We start from the raw sequence: 16,245 nt of genomic DNA, 5'->3' as shown, positions 1-16,245 counted from the left end.
TTTTTCATCTTTTCCTTCATATTTCGTCCCATTACTTCATGGCCAGAGTGCTGTGTTTTCTGTAATCAGAGTTTGCTTTGCAGGAGACTTTAATGGCAACGTCTTCTTAAATTAATATGACTCATCAACATGTTTAATCTGAGTAAAGACACTCTGATTTGCAAAGTTATGTTTTTATCATCAAACTAAAAACTGTCGACATCAGAAATGCGACACCAGAGTCTGACGCCTTTAGCTTTAGAAAAGTGAAATCAGTTCATGTTGAGCAAATGAAGCCGAGCTGAGGATAAAGTGAATGAAAATAAAACTTGAGTGTTTGCTTTATTTAGAGCTGACTGAGGGAAATGAGCAGATTATGTTTCTAATATAATGAAACTGTCACTGCAGTGTTTTCATCCTAAAAAGTATCACATTGTTTTGATAAACAGACTAATCCTTTATAGCAGGAGGAGACGAGTTTGTTTGGTGGTTGTACATCATATATGTTCTACAAAGACATGTTAAAGGATTGACAGTATTTTCCACATTTCTAGAGTACTTTAACAGGCATTTGACTTGAGATGTGTGTAATAATATCCCTTAAAATCATCTTTAGGGCTAGAGGTTCTATAATAAAGGACCGGTTTTGAACATTTCCAACCCCCATGTTTATATCAAACACATAACAAAACATAACAAAAACATTAAGACCAATAAACAACAGCAACTCCATTTTCAGACTTTTAATATAAAGTGGATGGTTCCCATTTTGTTGTGATCTGTGACATAGACTTTATTAGTCACCTTTAATAACAATTTGGGGGAGCAGTGAAATAATCTGTCGTTCATGCAGAGGAAACTTGGCAGATCATGGACTTGAGCTCAGACGTTTGTGCAACGGTTATGGAAGAAACTTGAGAAAACCCACTCAACATGGCAACTCTGCAATTCAACTTTATTCATATTTTATCAAAGGTTTGCTGCTCTAAAAATAAAACAAGTACAGAAGATGACACGTGCAGCAAAAGTTAATGACATTAAAGAATGGAAACAAAAACACTCTTCATGCTGTTAGAGCATTATTAATCAGCTCAACAATAACTATTTTAATCAAACATTCAAAAAGTGTGTAACTATTAGAGTAACACTGATAAATCGTTGGTTTCTACTGAGCAATTACATGTATATATGGACAGTGAAATATTGGAATATATTATATCTGCAGACAAAAGTTCTTGAGCCATCATCTGTGCTGAGTCTGACCGAGAGCTTAGACAAACAATTACATAGACATTGAATAGAATAAATAGATGAATTAACAGTAAATATTAATAAAAGTATTGATATATCCTACATTATTATACTTTCCATTTCCAGTGTAGAGAGATTCTGCAACACAAAGAATAAAACAATGAGTGAAATGTTTCCTGGTTGTTTTTAAGTCAAACTCGCAAATAACTGGCCACAAATATTTACGATATATTTGACCTTTGCCAAGAGTCTAAATTACAGATAAAGCCCACAGTAGGAGGAGGAACTTTTGCCTCACTTTCAGGTCTAATTTATCTGTGTTTTGAATTTATGTAAAGCAGCTCCGTGAAGGGAAAAGTACAGTTTCCTGCAAAAGCTCAGGCAACTCTGGTCAAAATGTCTGTTAATGTGAACAATGAAGCAAGAAGAAGAAGACGAGGAAATGATCTCCAAAAGTCAAGTTACAGATGAGAAGTTTTAAGTTTGCGAAGTAGATTTTAAAAGACGTTTTTGTGCTTCTTTATTCACATGAACAGACATTTTGACTTGATGTGTCTAAACTCTTGCATACAGCTGTATACCTTACCTCACCGTATCTTTGTAAATACATGTATTGTGAGCAGATACATACACAGTGACTTAATAACACTTCTTCCTATTGTAACATATTGTATGATGAGGAAATGATGGTATCTGTATCGTAGTGTCCTATTATATAACATAACAGAGTTGTCTCTTTAACATGATGGTCGTCCTGCCTGAGCAAATGGTACAAAGTGAAGGTTTTGGTGCAAAATTTCTAAACAATGTGGATCAGACCTCATAGACAAAGTGCCAAAGTGAAAATAACATGAGCCGACTGTGTGTTTTTACTGTTGTTCAACTTTGCATCACTTACTTTTGGGAAGTTTTCTGAAACTGATTAAAGTTTTTCTGTTCAGGTTTTAACCTCAGAATAGGGAGCTGCAAAGGCACAAATTAATAAAGTCATCGTAGAGCAATCGTTACAAATAAGAACCACAGATATAGAAATTACAAAGTGAAGGGATGAAGTGAAGCTACTTACGAAACAGGGAGGATTTAGCTGAAAGAAGAACATGCTCTTTAGTGATGTTTTTACAAAATGACATATTAAAGTGTGTTGTTTTTACCTTTTTTCTCATCATTGATCTTCTTGAATGTAAAGAAAAAAGTGCACAGGATTGCAACAAAAACAAGTGCAGCGGTAATGAGGGCAATTATGATGACAAAAATACTGCTGAAAGTAGGACTATTCTTCTTTGCTGAGAAAAAGAAGACACCATGTAAATAACAGTAGATTCTTGCTTTACACAGCTTCGTCCAATCCCTCACCGTTGGTTCTGATGACTTTTCTGTCCAGTTTGGTGAGGACGTCCTCTTTGACCCCAGAGAGCTGGAACACACAGTCGTATCTGTCCCAGTCTTCAGGTGGGATCTTGGACACGTCCAGGTCCGCGCTCTTCTGGAACGTCCCGTCGTGGTTGGGCAGGACCTCCCAGTAGTCCACGAGCTCCATGAGGGCATGGAGCTCCTCTCCATCTTTAGTCCAGAACAGCATGGCTCTGTCGGGGTAGAAACCTGTGGCGTGGCAGGTGACGGGAGACGAGGACGACTTCTGCAGGAGCGAGATGGAGGGCAGCTCTGAGGAGACATAAATATTATCACGTGAGAAGTTTAACCCCTTAACTCCCACCTGAACCAAGCACATTTTCTCCAATTTGGCTTTACCCCAATCCAAAAGCTTCTGGAAAAATGTTGTGAAAATAGTAACAGAACTGAGACGAAAATAATGATAAAAATGTGACAAAAAAGTGATGAAAAATTGATAAAAAATGACAAAAATGTCACAAAACAATGTACAAAATTTTTTCGAAAAAATGACAAAAATTGCTGAAAAAGTGACAAACATGTCACAAAAATGTCACAAAAAATTGACAAAAAACGTCAAAAATGGACAAAAATGTGATAAAAAATTGACAAAATTGACACAAAAAATGACACAAAAAAATTACACAAAAAATGACATAAAAATGACGACAAAATGACAAAAGTGTGACAAAAAAAATTGACGGAAAATGACCAAAAAAACGACAACAATGTGACAGAAAATGAAAAAAAAAAAATTAAAAAAAAAGTTACAAAAATGAGTTGAATACCCCAAAAAATGATGGAAAAAAAATCTTATGACGTGAGGAAAAAGATCCATTTAGATGAGTTTTGTAGACCTTAGCTTTCAAAGAAGGCGTTACACTGGCCTACAGGATTTGGGTAAAGCTGAACTGGAGAAAATGCTCTCAGTTCAGGTGGGAGTTAAGAGGTTAACAATGTGGCTCGTGTACCACAATAAGTATTTTCATTGTATTTTCATTATTTTCAACTTTCACTATAACTATGTTGCGATATATTGTAGCTTGTTGCGATACGAATATTGCATCACCTAATATCGCAATACAATATTAAACAAATGCAACTTCAATTGTCGGTACCTTTTACACAAAGTTTTTCCCTTTCTCCTCTGTTTGGTGGAATGTTATAGAAATAATAAATGTGCCAATCTTTTGTGTTTGTGGCATTAAACATGTTGTATCTGTGCGTTAAAATGGCAATAGGAAGCATTACATTTGTCTTGCTATACATCAGTTTTGTGAAATCGGTCGCCTGTACTTCTGTCATTCGTACCTGTTTTCATGAGGGAGTCTTTTCCATCTTTAATGTACTTCATCAACCACTCGACACATGTGTGAGTGAGGTAGTTTTTATCTATTTGAATCTTGGTCTCGTCTCTGTCCCATTTCATTTTGGTGATGACGGCCTGTGGTCTCGGGGCAATCCATGTCTCTGTTTCCAAATTGAACACGATGTAGTCCTCTCCGTTGTAGCCAAACTGATTGAAGCCACGAACTCCTCCAGTCTCATCATCCCATTCACAGCCGTAAAGATTCTGGACTATATGGGGTCCTGGGAGAGGGAAAAAAGAAAGTGTGTACATATGAGGATGTGCCTGTTCTCTTTGCTCGTGACGAGGGTGGGCAGGATTAGGCAGTCGGGTTAGATGTTATGCAGATATGCGTCAGTCAAGATTGAGATGCCTACCCCTTGTTCATGTAAATTACATTTGCAATTCATGATGTTACAGTTATACATTACTTTTACATTTACATCAAATAAACAATAAACAATCCTTCCTCTGTATCAGTTTCAAAACACAACAATATACCTTAACATACAATCACTATCTTACAATTTGCAGCACTGGCAAACAACGACGTTTCATCATCACAGCATGCTAATAAATAATTATTATTATTATTATAATTCATAGTTATTCGTATTAATCCTAACATAATTATCCTTCTTGTCATTATCAATGGATGAATATCCAATTTCATATTATATAGGCATATTGGACATTATATTCTGCCATTTTGCCACTTCCTTTATTTATTATCACTATTATGATAATGACATGCCCAATTTGTACACCCTATCTAGTGTGGTGTGTTAAAAAGCCAGAGTGCATAGTGGCCTGTTGAGAGTGGGTGGGGTCAGCTGCCCTGACTCGTTGACTTGGTGGATGATGTTTACCTCCTATACATGGTTTTCCAATGACATCACGCATAGTTCTGTTGGCCATTTTGAACACCGAAGTACATGCAGTACTACAACAGGTAACAATATCTCTACAGGATTTACTAAAGATCTGCTTCACTCCTTAGACTAAATTAATACAAAAAGGAAACAGAAAACCTTTCTCTGTGATTTATGCAGTTTGTCATGTTAGCAGAGTCTCAATCTGAGTCGGTGTTTAAGCTGCTCAAGACGTTAGCATGCTACTGGTTAGCAACTGTCAACCTACTGTCAATGGCTTCAACACGATAAACACATGTGTGGCTCACGTCTATGGAAACAGAGGAAATACTACAGTAACAGCTCAGCTCTGACCTCTGTCACATGTTGTATCCAAGGCTAGATGTTTGTGGGTCAGGACTTTCTCTTGGAGAGGTCAGAGCTGAGCTGTTGAAGCTAAATGCTAACCGGTAGCATGCTAACATCTTCAACACTGACTCATTGGTTTCTTCACATAAACGTTCGTCTCTGGGGCCGTGTTTTTACTGTTATCTTTTTGAGCAATGATTACGAGTACATAAAAAAGCCACTGTCAATTGTCTTTCATTTTCATCCAGAGTAGAGATATTGTTACATGTTGTAGCACTGCATAATTCTACTTCGGTATTCAAAATGGCCGTGATAACAACAAAAGTCCCATGACTGAAAAGCAAACCGTGTGATGCATTAAGAAGACGAGGCTTTATGTGCCTGTCGCAAGGGGACGACTCCTCGCCAACAGATCCATGTCTCGCCTGCTCTAGGTTACTATTGTTTACTTTGTGTAGTAATAGTATTGACAACGGAGAAACAGATGGTTTACATATGCAAAGGAGTGAGTTTGTGTGTAGATGAATGCAGAGTTTAGAGCTGCCAGTAAACAGGAAATCTAGAGCGACATGTTCAAACTTTTATCATTGAAGTTTATGCTCGTGAAAGGCCAAAGATCAGAAGCGAAATGTAGTGAAACATTAAACTGGGTGCATTCACCTCTTAGCCTTCTCCAGTTCAACTTTACCCAAATCTAAAATCTACATCTCTATAGGCCAGTGTAACGCCTCATGTGAAAGCGAAGACCAACAAATCCACTTATTGCCACTTATAAGACGTTCTGTAAATGCCATGTGAGGACTACAAAATTCATCAATCTACCACTTTTAATTTTAGCATCTTAGGCCTTTTGTGAACAGGTTTTATTATGTGTTGCTTAAGAAAGGATTTACTACATAAAGCTGCATTTAGATGAATTTCCTCTATGTTCCACTCACCTTGTGTTTGATTGAGGCGTTGGCTGACCGAATCGATACTTGCTTTGAATCGTTGCTCGGCTGCAATGGAGATTTTTGTCTGCTTCTCCCAGTAGCCGGGTTCTTCATTTTGTTGCATCCACTCCTGTTTGGGGACCTCTCTCCTTTGGTTGCTGTCGTAGTAAGAGATGGGCTGTTCGTCGACCATTCCAACCGTCACGAACTCGGGGAACGATGGGATACCTCTTGATGCCGTGTAGAAGTATCTGAGGGAGTGTGTGACTGCAAGAGAGAGAGAGAAAAAAAAACAGTTTTCATGTCACAAAGTTATACGATTATTAGGGGTATATACATTATACATTCACACCAAAAGTTGTTTGCATGAGTGATGCCAAGGACTTTCTGTTCTAACCATCCATCCATCCATCCATTTTCTTCCGCTTTATCCGGGGCTGGGTCGCGGGGGCAGCAGTCTCAGCAGAGATGCCCAGACTTCCCGATCCACACACACCTCCTCCAGCTGTTCTGGAGGGACCCCGAGGCGACACCAGGCCAGCTCGGAGACATAGTCCCACCAGCGTGTCCTGGGTCTAACCATCCTGACAGATCTCAAACCCCTGATATTATTTTATTTTTGTTTCCTTCTAAAAGGGTTATTTCAAGTTTACAGCCGATTACAAGATAAATTTTGACTGATCTGCCTTCTTAAGCCCTGCCTAAAGCCCAAAGTAGCTGGAAAAACTCAGGGACCCGCCTCCAGGACCCGGAGGCGTGTAGGTCGGATCACTGCTGACCCTTCTCACCATGGACACGGACTATTCACCCCTCTCCCCTCAGGCAGGAGGCTACGGTCTATCAAGTCCAATAGATCCCGAAACTTGAACTGTTTGTTCCCCACCGCCATCAGACTCATGAACAATAACGAGACCTATTAACTCAGTACAGACTGTAATTTGCTCTATTGCACTGTGTGGTATGTCCAGACTTAGATCCGCTGCTATTACTTATCACAGTATCACTTTATCACTTTATGCACTTACACAATATGTAAATCCAATCCCGTTGTTGTTCTATGTCAATTGTTGTCGTCTTACCATATTTTCTTTTTTCATTTATTTTAATATTCTTATGCATGCCCCTAAAGCCTTATAGTTTAAATCTAAATTCTTTATCTAAACTCTGTGTTATATGTTTTTATATTTAATGTTGCACGTCTTCACCGAGAAAAAATCCTAGTTTGTGAACCTGTTTACAAACAATGGCAATAAAAAATATTCTGATCTCACTTGCAAAATTCAGCTAACCTCTTAACCCCCACCTGAACCAAGCACATTTTCTACAATTTGGCTTTGCCCAAATCTAGAAGCTTTAAAAAAGCATCAAAATAGTGACAAAAATGAGGATGAAAATGCAACAAAAATGGGACAAAATACAACAAAAATAAAAAAACATGGCAAAAAATGTGTACGAAAATGTGACAAAAACGAGAGTGATTACTTTTGTAGGTCTTATATATAAATAAAGATCTTCTTATAAAGCCGAACTGGAGAACATGCGCTCCGTTCAGGCGGGGTAAGAGGTTAAAGTGCATATGACATATTAGACATATGTTTTTTGCTAAAACAAAGATTTTGCAAAAAAATGTCCCCAGCTTTATTTTGTTTGACCATTTCTGTGATGTTGTTTAGTTTCACCTGCTTATTGGACACAGACAGGAAGTGACATAGATAGAGGCAAACAATTGCAAACTGTTGCCATAAAGTCAATGGGGAATATGCCACTTCCTGAAAGCATCTTAAAAGTTCAAATAAATATACAAGTTTTTCATTAAAATTGCTGCTTCACTGAATTAAAATGATAATTATGCAACTGATGAACTTGCTGATGTCATCCATCTAAATAAGTAATATTTTCAAAAGTCACATGCACTTTAAACCATGGACCAAGGGAGACAAATAAAGACATTGAATCTTCTATTTTCCCACTATATCCACTCTATGATGATGAAAAATTATAAGCAATACAGATAATATTGAGGTTAAATACACCCAATAACAGCAATGTCAACACACCATATGTTTCAAATGGACAAGCCTCAAACTTACCTGCCCCTGTCCCATGAACCCCAATCCCAAGGAGGGTAAAAATTAAAAGGATCTTCATCTTTGTATCATATTCGAGCCACAGAAGGTCTGTTGGGTGTTAGGGCCTTGGTTGGTGATATGAATTGGAGGAACTTTCATTACACTGTAAACAGAAACGTAAGACCAACGAGAGGAGCTTACGCTGGACGTCAGTTGCCTCTATATAAGGATGGGATTTAGAGGTTATAGAAATGGAAACAAAGTCTATTTATGCAGTTTTGGGGGATGCAAGGGTGAGCAGTTTGAACAATATGTGCTTTGAAATGAACTCTTAAAGCCGTAGCAGGGTTTATTTGTTAGATTCGAGCTGCAGTGGTTCCAAACGAATGTGAAACTTAAGCTTGCTGTTTCTTGTAAATCACCTGACCTGACTGCAGCACGCGCCGGTTGGGGAGGAAGGTTGGAGGATGTGGTGGAGCTAAATAAGCCAGCTCCATTTTATAACGCAGCTTACTTTGATATGGGTGTGTCGGTTTAATACGAAGAGAAAATGGTTGACAGTTGTGTTTCATGCTTTAAATTTCTCCACAACTCGTTCTGTGGCATTTTTTTTGTAGCTTTTCCATAATTAGAATTCTACCTTGCTCATAACAACAAGCCAAAACTAAAGCTAAAACGTGATAAAGACAGCACTTTCATCAATAAATACAAAATACACAAGTAAAATTAGATAGAAAATATGATTAGATAGGATTAGATAGGAAATATTTGCCTTTTGCAGTAATTGATTAATTTTATACTGATGTTTTTATTGATTTTATTTGTTTTCTTGTAGTTTTAGGCAACTCTGAAGCACTTTGAATTGACTTGTGTTTAAATTGTGCTCTACAAATAAACCTGCCTTGCCTAGATTGACAGAAGGCAGAGTGAGGTGTTAAATGTTTAAATGTTAAACGCAACAATCTTACCAATAATATGTTTAAAAGGCGGGAAAAGAAAATATCTTGTTAGCCAAACTTCATGGACAACCTTCTCTTGATCTACGGCGACATCTAGTGGACAGAAGTAGAAACGACCGCCCGTTATGGCTCAATTTCATGAAGCTGCATCTAAACAGATCAAATTATATTATACACCGATGATTAACATAGCTTTTCCACCCAGAGACAATTTTAGTAACCTCAAAACGTATAAATATTTACAAATAAAAGTAACAGGAAGTTGTTCTGGTGACAGGCGTTTTATTTCGAAAACCAACCGGAAGTGCTTTCACCCATTCTGTATGTGGCGCAGATGGTTGAATGTGAAAATGAAAGTAAGAAGGGTCGATAGGGGGAAAACCACCAGACAAAAGCGCAGTTTTCTCTGAGTTAGAGCTTCCAGACTTCACTAAAGATCCGAGGACGAAGCAGGCAAAGATGACGGAGTTTTCAACAATTTTCAAACTCTCCCTGGTCGCCTTACTTTCCCTCGTACAAGGTAAGTTTTTACTAAATGAAAGAATGTGCACGGTATTCTTCAAGGTTATTCATATGGTTTATTTAATTTTATGATGTGTACAGACTGTTTGCAAGTTTTTACATACATAGTTAAATTGTCCTGCCTATATGGATGTGTTATTACTCTATTTGCCTTGAACTTGGCTTATCCACAATTTCATCAAGCAAAGATTGTACCTTAAAATATAATTATAAGTGAATATAATGCTATTTCTATGTGTCTATTTCCGCAAGTGCACAGTAGATCTTTTTCTGCATTCATTGTCAAACTTCAAGCTGCTTCCTGGAGAGAAATATTCAATAGAGGCTATGAATGTGTCCATTACTTATTGACTTGAACGTTGTAAACCCAAATGAAACCAACTTATTCAGAAAAGGCAATGATTGCAGCAAAATATAATGTAGATAGTACAACTTTAGATGTGTTTATTAACTGTATATTTGGGTTGTAACTTGTAATAACCCTGCCCTACACAGTTTGCACAAAAACAACACGACATAACCTTTACATACCGCCTTTAAATATTGCCTTGGTAATAGATGGACCTAACCAGCTGTTAATAGACTCTAACAATATATGTATTATCTAACTAGCATTTGTAATCTATAAAAGGACAACTGTAGGACAGATAACACTGCACTATTGAGGAAATGATGATATTCAAAAGAGAAACTACTTTGTAATGGAGTTTAGTTTTGGTACATGTTTACCAAAGCATGAGCCGTTTCACTTTTACTTTGGACTATTTAAATTTTTAATGTGGGATGCTAGTGTCAGGTTGCAACCATTGAACCATTTAGATGTGGATGACAAAAACCTTTCACAATTTGAGATTGTGAGAGATCAAAGTTCCATTGAAATCATCTGCTATTTTATCAGTCCTATTTTTTACTAATTTTCTGAGGGAGGCCATAAAATTAGTTGCAACTTTTCCCTCTAAACCCACCTTGGCACAATATCTGTATGTCTTTTTGAATATAAATTAAACACTGACTATGCCTGTGTTAAGATTTATTTTTTCATGCATATTAACTGTTTGTTGCAGTTTGTGCGTGTGACCCGAGCTGCCCGGTGATCGACTGCTGGTTCATGCTGGAGAAAGGCCGCAGCGGAGGTTTGGCTAATGCCGCCAACCAAGTCAAATCCCTCCTGTTCATCAAGACGGAAGAACAGCAGCACGACCCACAGGCAGTGAACACACCGCCTGACATCAACCACGTCTTCTTTATCACAGGTTTGTACTGATGCTCTTAATGTGGTACTGATGTGGGAGGCACGGTGGCACAGTGGTTAGCGCTCTCGCCTCACAGCAAGAATGAGTTCAACCCTAGACTGTGTGGCGCCTTTGTTGCAGAGTTTGTATGTTCTCCCTGTGTCTGCGTAGGCTTCCTCCAGGTGTTTCCTTTCTGGGACACTCTAGAAAACGAGATTCTGAATTGTCAGTGGGACTTTGTTTCCTGGTTAAAGAAAACAACAACAAAATAACAGCAGAGGAGTTATTAATTCAAATCACATCATGTTTCAAAAATCTACTTTTTTGGTACCTTTTCTGTTTCTCTTTATTTCTAAGAAGGATTTTATGTTATGGTAAGGCAAGGAAAGGCTTTTGTATAGCACAAGTTGTATACAAAGTAATTAAAAGAGCTTTACAGAAAGGGAAGTGTTTATTAAAGTGCATAAAATTACAATTAGGCAAATAAAATCAATACAAAACACAGTGAATAATCACTAAAAGTTTGATTGCTGCATTGTTAATATTTTTTTAGGGGGTATGTCTTTAAGTTTCTTTCGCTCTTGCCTCCTCTCCCTCAGATCCCTCCGGCTCCCTGTGCCACCGGGCGCTGAACCCTCCCACAGGCTCCATAAAGAAGCCGAACTGTGAGCTGAACCCGTTCCAGCCGGAGCCGTCCTCCCTGAAGTGGGTGGCGCCGCTCACAGACTCCGCTCAGAGCCCGCCGTACCTGCAGGCCCAGTGGCGAGCGGCCACCATTCACGGCGTGGACAAAGAGATGTCCGTGACCAGCGTCATACGAACTCCGACCCAGAGCGAACGCAATGACGGTGCGCACTTGAATACGATATCAATGCACTTGTTCATGCATATGGTTTAGTAAAGGGTGTTAAACTGCAGCAAGTTATTTTTTTATTATGTGAATCATTGTGGAAGGCCATGGAAAACTAAACATGACACATTTTATTTTGAAAGGTTTCTTAAATAAGTTTTCTTTCTTTTACCCTCAGGAGTAGGAAACATCAAAACTGGCCCTTCAGCAAAGAACCTTTTTCTTCTCAGATGATTTTGAAAAATATTATTACACAAATCAACCTCTTAACCACCACCTGAACCGAGCACACTTTCTCCAGTTTGGCTTTACCAAAATCTAAAAGCTTCTTCAAAAAAGCGTCAAAATAACGAGGATGAAAACGGAACAAAATGGTGACAAAACAGGAAGAGCAACACCAACATAACAAAAAAGTGACAAAAACGTGATGAAAACACGACTTAAAAGTGGCAAAAAGGTGACATGAAAAGAGACGAAAATGCGTAACATGTGACAATAAAAGTTACAACCACTTTTCTTTCAAATGAGGCATTACACTGTCACTGCCCAGTTGAGAAGCTTTTAGATTTGGGTAAAGCTGGAGACAATGCGCTCAGTTAAGGTTCAGGTTCAGTTCAGGTGGGGGTGAAGAGGTTTTTAACAAATGCAGAAAATACTCTCAAATTACTTATATTTCCTGACAAAAAAACTCATATATATGATGTAAAACACTGGCTTTTGTCGAAAGTGGTGCTTTACTTTGGGCTACAAAATAAAGCACCACACATTTATTATCATATGTGGGTTTTAAATTGGCTGTAAAAAGCATTAAATTCAGCTTGCAGCTACCTGTATAAAACCCTGGTTATTGCTGTGTTCCCAAAGGGCACTGAGCTGCAGAGTGTTGGTTTCTAAAAGGCTTCTCTCCTTCCCTTTATCCACTGCAGTGATCCTGAGCGTGACCACTAAAACAGTCTACGTGGCGGCCCGTCTGGGGGAGCCCGTGCTGCTGGACTGTAGCTTTTGGGTGGAGCCCTCGTCCCCCCTTCACGGCGCGGGGTTCGCGGTGGAGTGGCGATATCAGTTCAGGGGCAACGGGCACCTGGTGCTGGGATACGACGGGAAGACCGACCGCCTGTCCAAAGTACGGGACGAGGGGGCCACGCTGGATTTCGAGGGTTTGCACCAGAAGGGAAACGCGTCCCTGATCCTGTCCGAGGCCAAAGTGAAGCAGTCGGGGACGTACATCTGCTCCGTGCATGTGCCGTACATTCTGGCACAGGTGACGCTGGAGCTGGAGATTGTAGGTGAGCAAACATTTGAATAGAACAAAGGAAGAAAAGCAAGATAAATGTTACTAATTGAAGTCATAGGATATTTGTTAGATTTTAATGTTAGTTGTCTGGTTTCTAATATCCTCGAAGCATTGTGGAAATAATAACATGGCTAGACTATTGTTAATACAATAATACAATAATAATACAAAAAAATAGAATGTTTGATTACAGTTTTAGCTGAAATTTTACCAAATTTTTTGCTTTGCCTCAAATTTGCTTTTGAATATTGAAATTTATCTTCACTCTTTTGGTTCGATTGAATTTTTAAAAATAAAATACACAGATATTTTGCATTTGTGGCATTAAGAATATAGACTTGTGAGAGTAAACCAGCCCTAACGTCTGTACACACAAAACACCAGGACTCATTCTCTTTGGATAGAGTAGAGTAAAGCTTGCGTGCCCTGCCAAACTACATGCTTTTCACCTTTAATGTGACAGCTTCTATCTTAAAGGAATAGGCCACCGTTTTTACATACTGAGATATGTTCTTACCTTAGCTTTGACGAGTTCTTTAGGACCTGTCTGATCTTCACCCGTGCCTTCAGACACGTAAACACAGCGCAGACGGCGTTAGCATTTAGCTAGGGATTTGGCATCCGCACAGTAAAGTGAAGATTACTGCGCGGATTTCAAACTACTCCTGGTATTATTACGCCTTACAATATAGTCCCCCCTTTTATCCGCTTAGAAAATCCACATTGTTTAATTTTGTGTAATTATACTTTGTAGTGGAACACTTCACGTAACCATATTTAAATAGGGAAAACGTGGAAGAGCTTGGTAGCTTCTCTCTTGACCTGTTTTGGAGCTATAGTGGAGAGAGGGAGAGGCTAAATGCTAACGCCGTCTGCGCTGTGTTTACGTGACTGAAGGCACGGGGGAAGATCAGACAGGTCCTAAAGAACTCGTCAAAGCCAAGGTAAGAACATATCTCAGTATGTAAAAACGGTGGCCTATTCCTTTAAGGCAACTTCTGGCTTGTAAATATCAAGCCATGCTTTCAAGTGTAGGCAATTTGAGCTTCGAAAATTGATCAGAAGGAGTTGGGGAAGGTAAAACACAGAGGAGCACCACCTCATCACATTAGCAGGTAGGGGGCAAGTGTTTGTGCTCTTGTGAAGGTAACAAGAGTCAAAACAAACATGAACAATAGGGTCTCCTCTGGGGCCAGGACTTCCCAGAAAACAGAAAGCTTTTTCATAAATAAAGGTCATATGAAGTCAAAGGTACGCACAAGTTTAAGGAGTTTTCATGATAGAACAATTACATGGTTATACTGTTTGAATATGACTAACATCTAACAAGCAACATTTGTGTCTGTTTCTCGCCTCAGAGCCTCCCTCAGTGTCCATCCACCCCTCCACTCTCCCCCTCATCGTCCCGGGCCAGACCCTGACGATGATGTGCGAGGCGTCCGGTTTCGCTCCTCTGTCTCTGGACTTCAGCTGGGAGTTTAAAGACGCGGACGGGAAGGTGAGGTCTCTGGGACCGGGCAGCGTGTCGGGCCACAGGGAGGGCCACGACGGCACCTACAGCCAGACCAGCCGCCTGGACCTGGACTCAAGCGAACTGCAGTCGGGCCGTGGAGGGGAGCTCAGCTGCGTGGCGGCGCATCCCGGGGGCACAAGACAGACCAGCGTCAACCTCAGTGTCATCGGTAATTCAGTTTAAAGGCCCTGCACTAGCTTTTGCATATCCACAATGAAAAAGGGAACATAAGTTTAAACTACTGTCCCAGTGCATTTCCAACATCCCACTTCTTGACAGGGGATGAGTTTACAAGCACATTACACAACTTTCAGGGTTCTTTTTTAGGGTCACTGTCACAGAAACGCGAACAAAAACTAGCCTACGAGCTCACTATTGAACATTGACATCAACCTCTTGACCCCCACCTTCACCAAGCACATTTTCTCCAATTTAACCCAAAAACAAGCGTCTCAACTGGAGAGCTTACATCCTATAGGCCAGAGTAATGCCTCATTTGAAAGCTAAGACCTGCAAAACTCATCTAAGTTTCTTCCTTGTCTTTTTTTTATCACGTTATAGTTGTTTTTTATCATGATTTGGTTGCTTTTAGTTGTATTTTTGGCCCTTTTTTTTCATTTCTTTTTTACAGCATTTTGGCCATGTTTTTTTTTTTTTGTGTAATGTTATTATTAAGCCACAAAAATGTGACCAAAACTGATTTTTGTCTTAGGTCTTAGCTTTCAAATGAGGCATTACTCTGGCCTATACTCCCGTCGAGAAGCTTTTAGATTCTGGGGAAACTTGGTTACGACGGGGGTTAAGAGGTTAATATCTTCAAAATGCCTCAAAAAATACCAAACTGTCACAAAAATCAGTGAGGTCTTCCACTTGACTGAGATTTAAACCTTTTTGCTAACACATGGTAGCTAAAAAAGTTCAGTTATAATAATATATTTTCTCTTTTAGTTCCCTTTTATCCTCATTTTGTCTCGTTTTGACCGAATTTGCTGAAAAAAATTAAGATAACAGTATGCTTATGATTATTTTTAAGCTATTGTTTACTAATTACTGTTAATACAAGATGAATCTATGAGAAAAGAAAGTTTTCAGTGTAGATAATCCCTCTTTGTGCTCCTAGGTTTCAGCACTCCATCCATCGAGGACTCAATGGCGATGGTGGGAGTGGCTTTAGTGCTTTACGGCCTGATCAAGTTCGTCTCCTGGACTTTCACCGGTTCAGGTGGGAACAAACTAAGCTCTACTACATCTTTATTTAGATTTGGATATTGTTTCATTTGCAATTAAATCAATATTGCATCAATACAGAAATCTATAATGTTATGGTAATACATTTTCAACACTTATTTCCTTTTTAATTTCTTGCAGGTGAAGAAGAAGCTGCTGAGAAGGTAAAATCATTTCTAAATATTGATAAATTCTATATGATAAGAAATTAGCGTTACAATTTTTTTTCCACTTTCTTTTGTTGATTTGCAGAAAAAGAATTAAAGACGACGAGAAATGAAGATTACTTTACTGGTATGAACATGAAGAAATGTGCTGTGACGATCTTAGCGTCTGGGATCCTGGTTTACTTTGTTTCTTTTTGATGCAGCTACGTAGGAAAAGTCTAGAAAGCGTTTTTTCCCCGCATGTGGAAGTCAGCTTAAAGCTCGGTTTATTTACTCTCATTTTGTAATTCTGA

The 16,245-nt window shown here is 39.0% G+C and overlaps 2 protein-coding genes and 1 long non-coding RNA gene across 3 annotated transcripts; 1 reads left to right on the top strand and 2 right to left on the bottom strand.

Moving 5' to 3' along the window:
- Window positions 1-1,107: 1,107 nt before the first annotated feature.
- Window positions 1,108-2,316, bottom strand: LOC306973997. Its single transcript, XR_013793591.1, has 3 exons — window positions 2,297-2,316; window positions 2,129-2,193; window positions 1,108-1,368 (listed from the first exon to the last, which is right to left on the bottom strand). It is a non-coding gene; the product is annotated as an uncharacterized lncRNA (long non-coding RNA).
- A 45-nt stretch (window positions 2,317-2,361) lies between these two features.
- On the bottom strand, window positions 2,362-8,376 carry LOC306973406 (major histocompatibility complex class I-related gene protein-like; the record flags this gene model as incomplete). Its single annotated transcript, XM_079570332.1, has 5 exons — window positions 8,210-8,376; window positions 6,126-6,386; window positions 3,931-4,209; window positions 2,584-2,892; window positions 2,362-2,513 (listed from the first exon to the last, which is right to left on the bottom strand). The coding sequence occupies exons 1-5, from the start codon at window positions 8,265-8,267 to the stop codon at window positions 2,362-2,364; spliced, it is 1,059 nt and encodes a 352-aa protein (XP_079426458.1). The 5' UTR covers window positions 8,268-8,376.
- A 1,077-nt stretch (window positions 8,377-9,453) lies between these two features.
- tapbp.1 (TAP binding protein (tapasin), tandem duplicate 1) lies at window positions 9,454-15,845 on the top strand (the record flags this gene model as incomplete). Its single annotated transcript, XM_079570331.1, has 6 exons — window positions 9,454-9,667; window positions 10,734-10,922; window positions 11,501-11,749; window positions 12,678-13,037; window positions 14,404-14,727; window positions 15,679-15,845. The coding sequence occupies exons 1-6, from the start codon at window positions 9,607-9,609 to the stop codon at window positions 15,843-15,845; spliced, it is 1,350 nt and encodes a 449-aa protein (XP_079426457.1). The 5' UTR covers window positions 9,454-9,606.
- Between the last annotated feature and the right edge of the window lie 400 nt (window positions 15,846-16,245).

Source organism: Gobius niger, assembly GCF_951799975.1.
Source record: "Gobius niger genome assembly, chromosome: 14".
NCBI lineage: Eukaryota > Metazoa > Chordata > Actinopteri > Gobiiformes > Gobiidae > Gobius > Gobius niger.
Note: the sequence above shows the minus strand (reverse complement) of the source record. Positions and strands in the feature narration are given on the sequence as shown.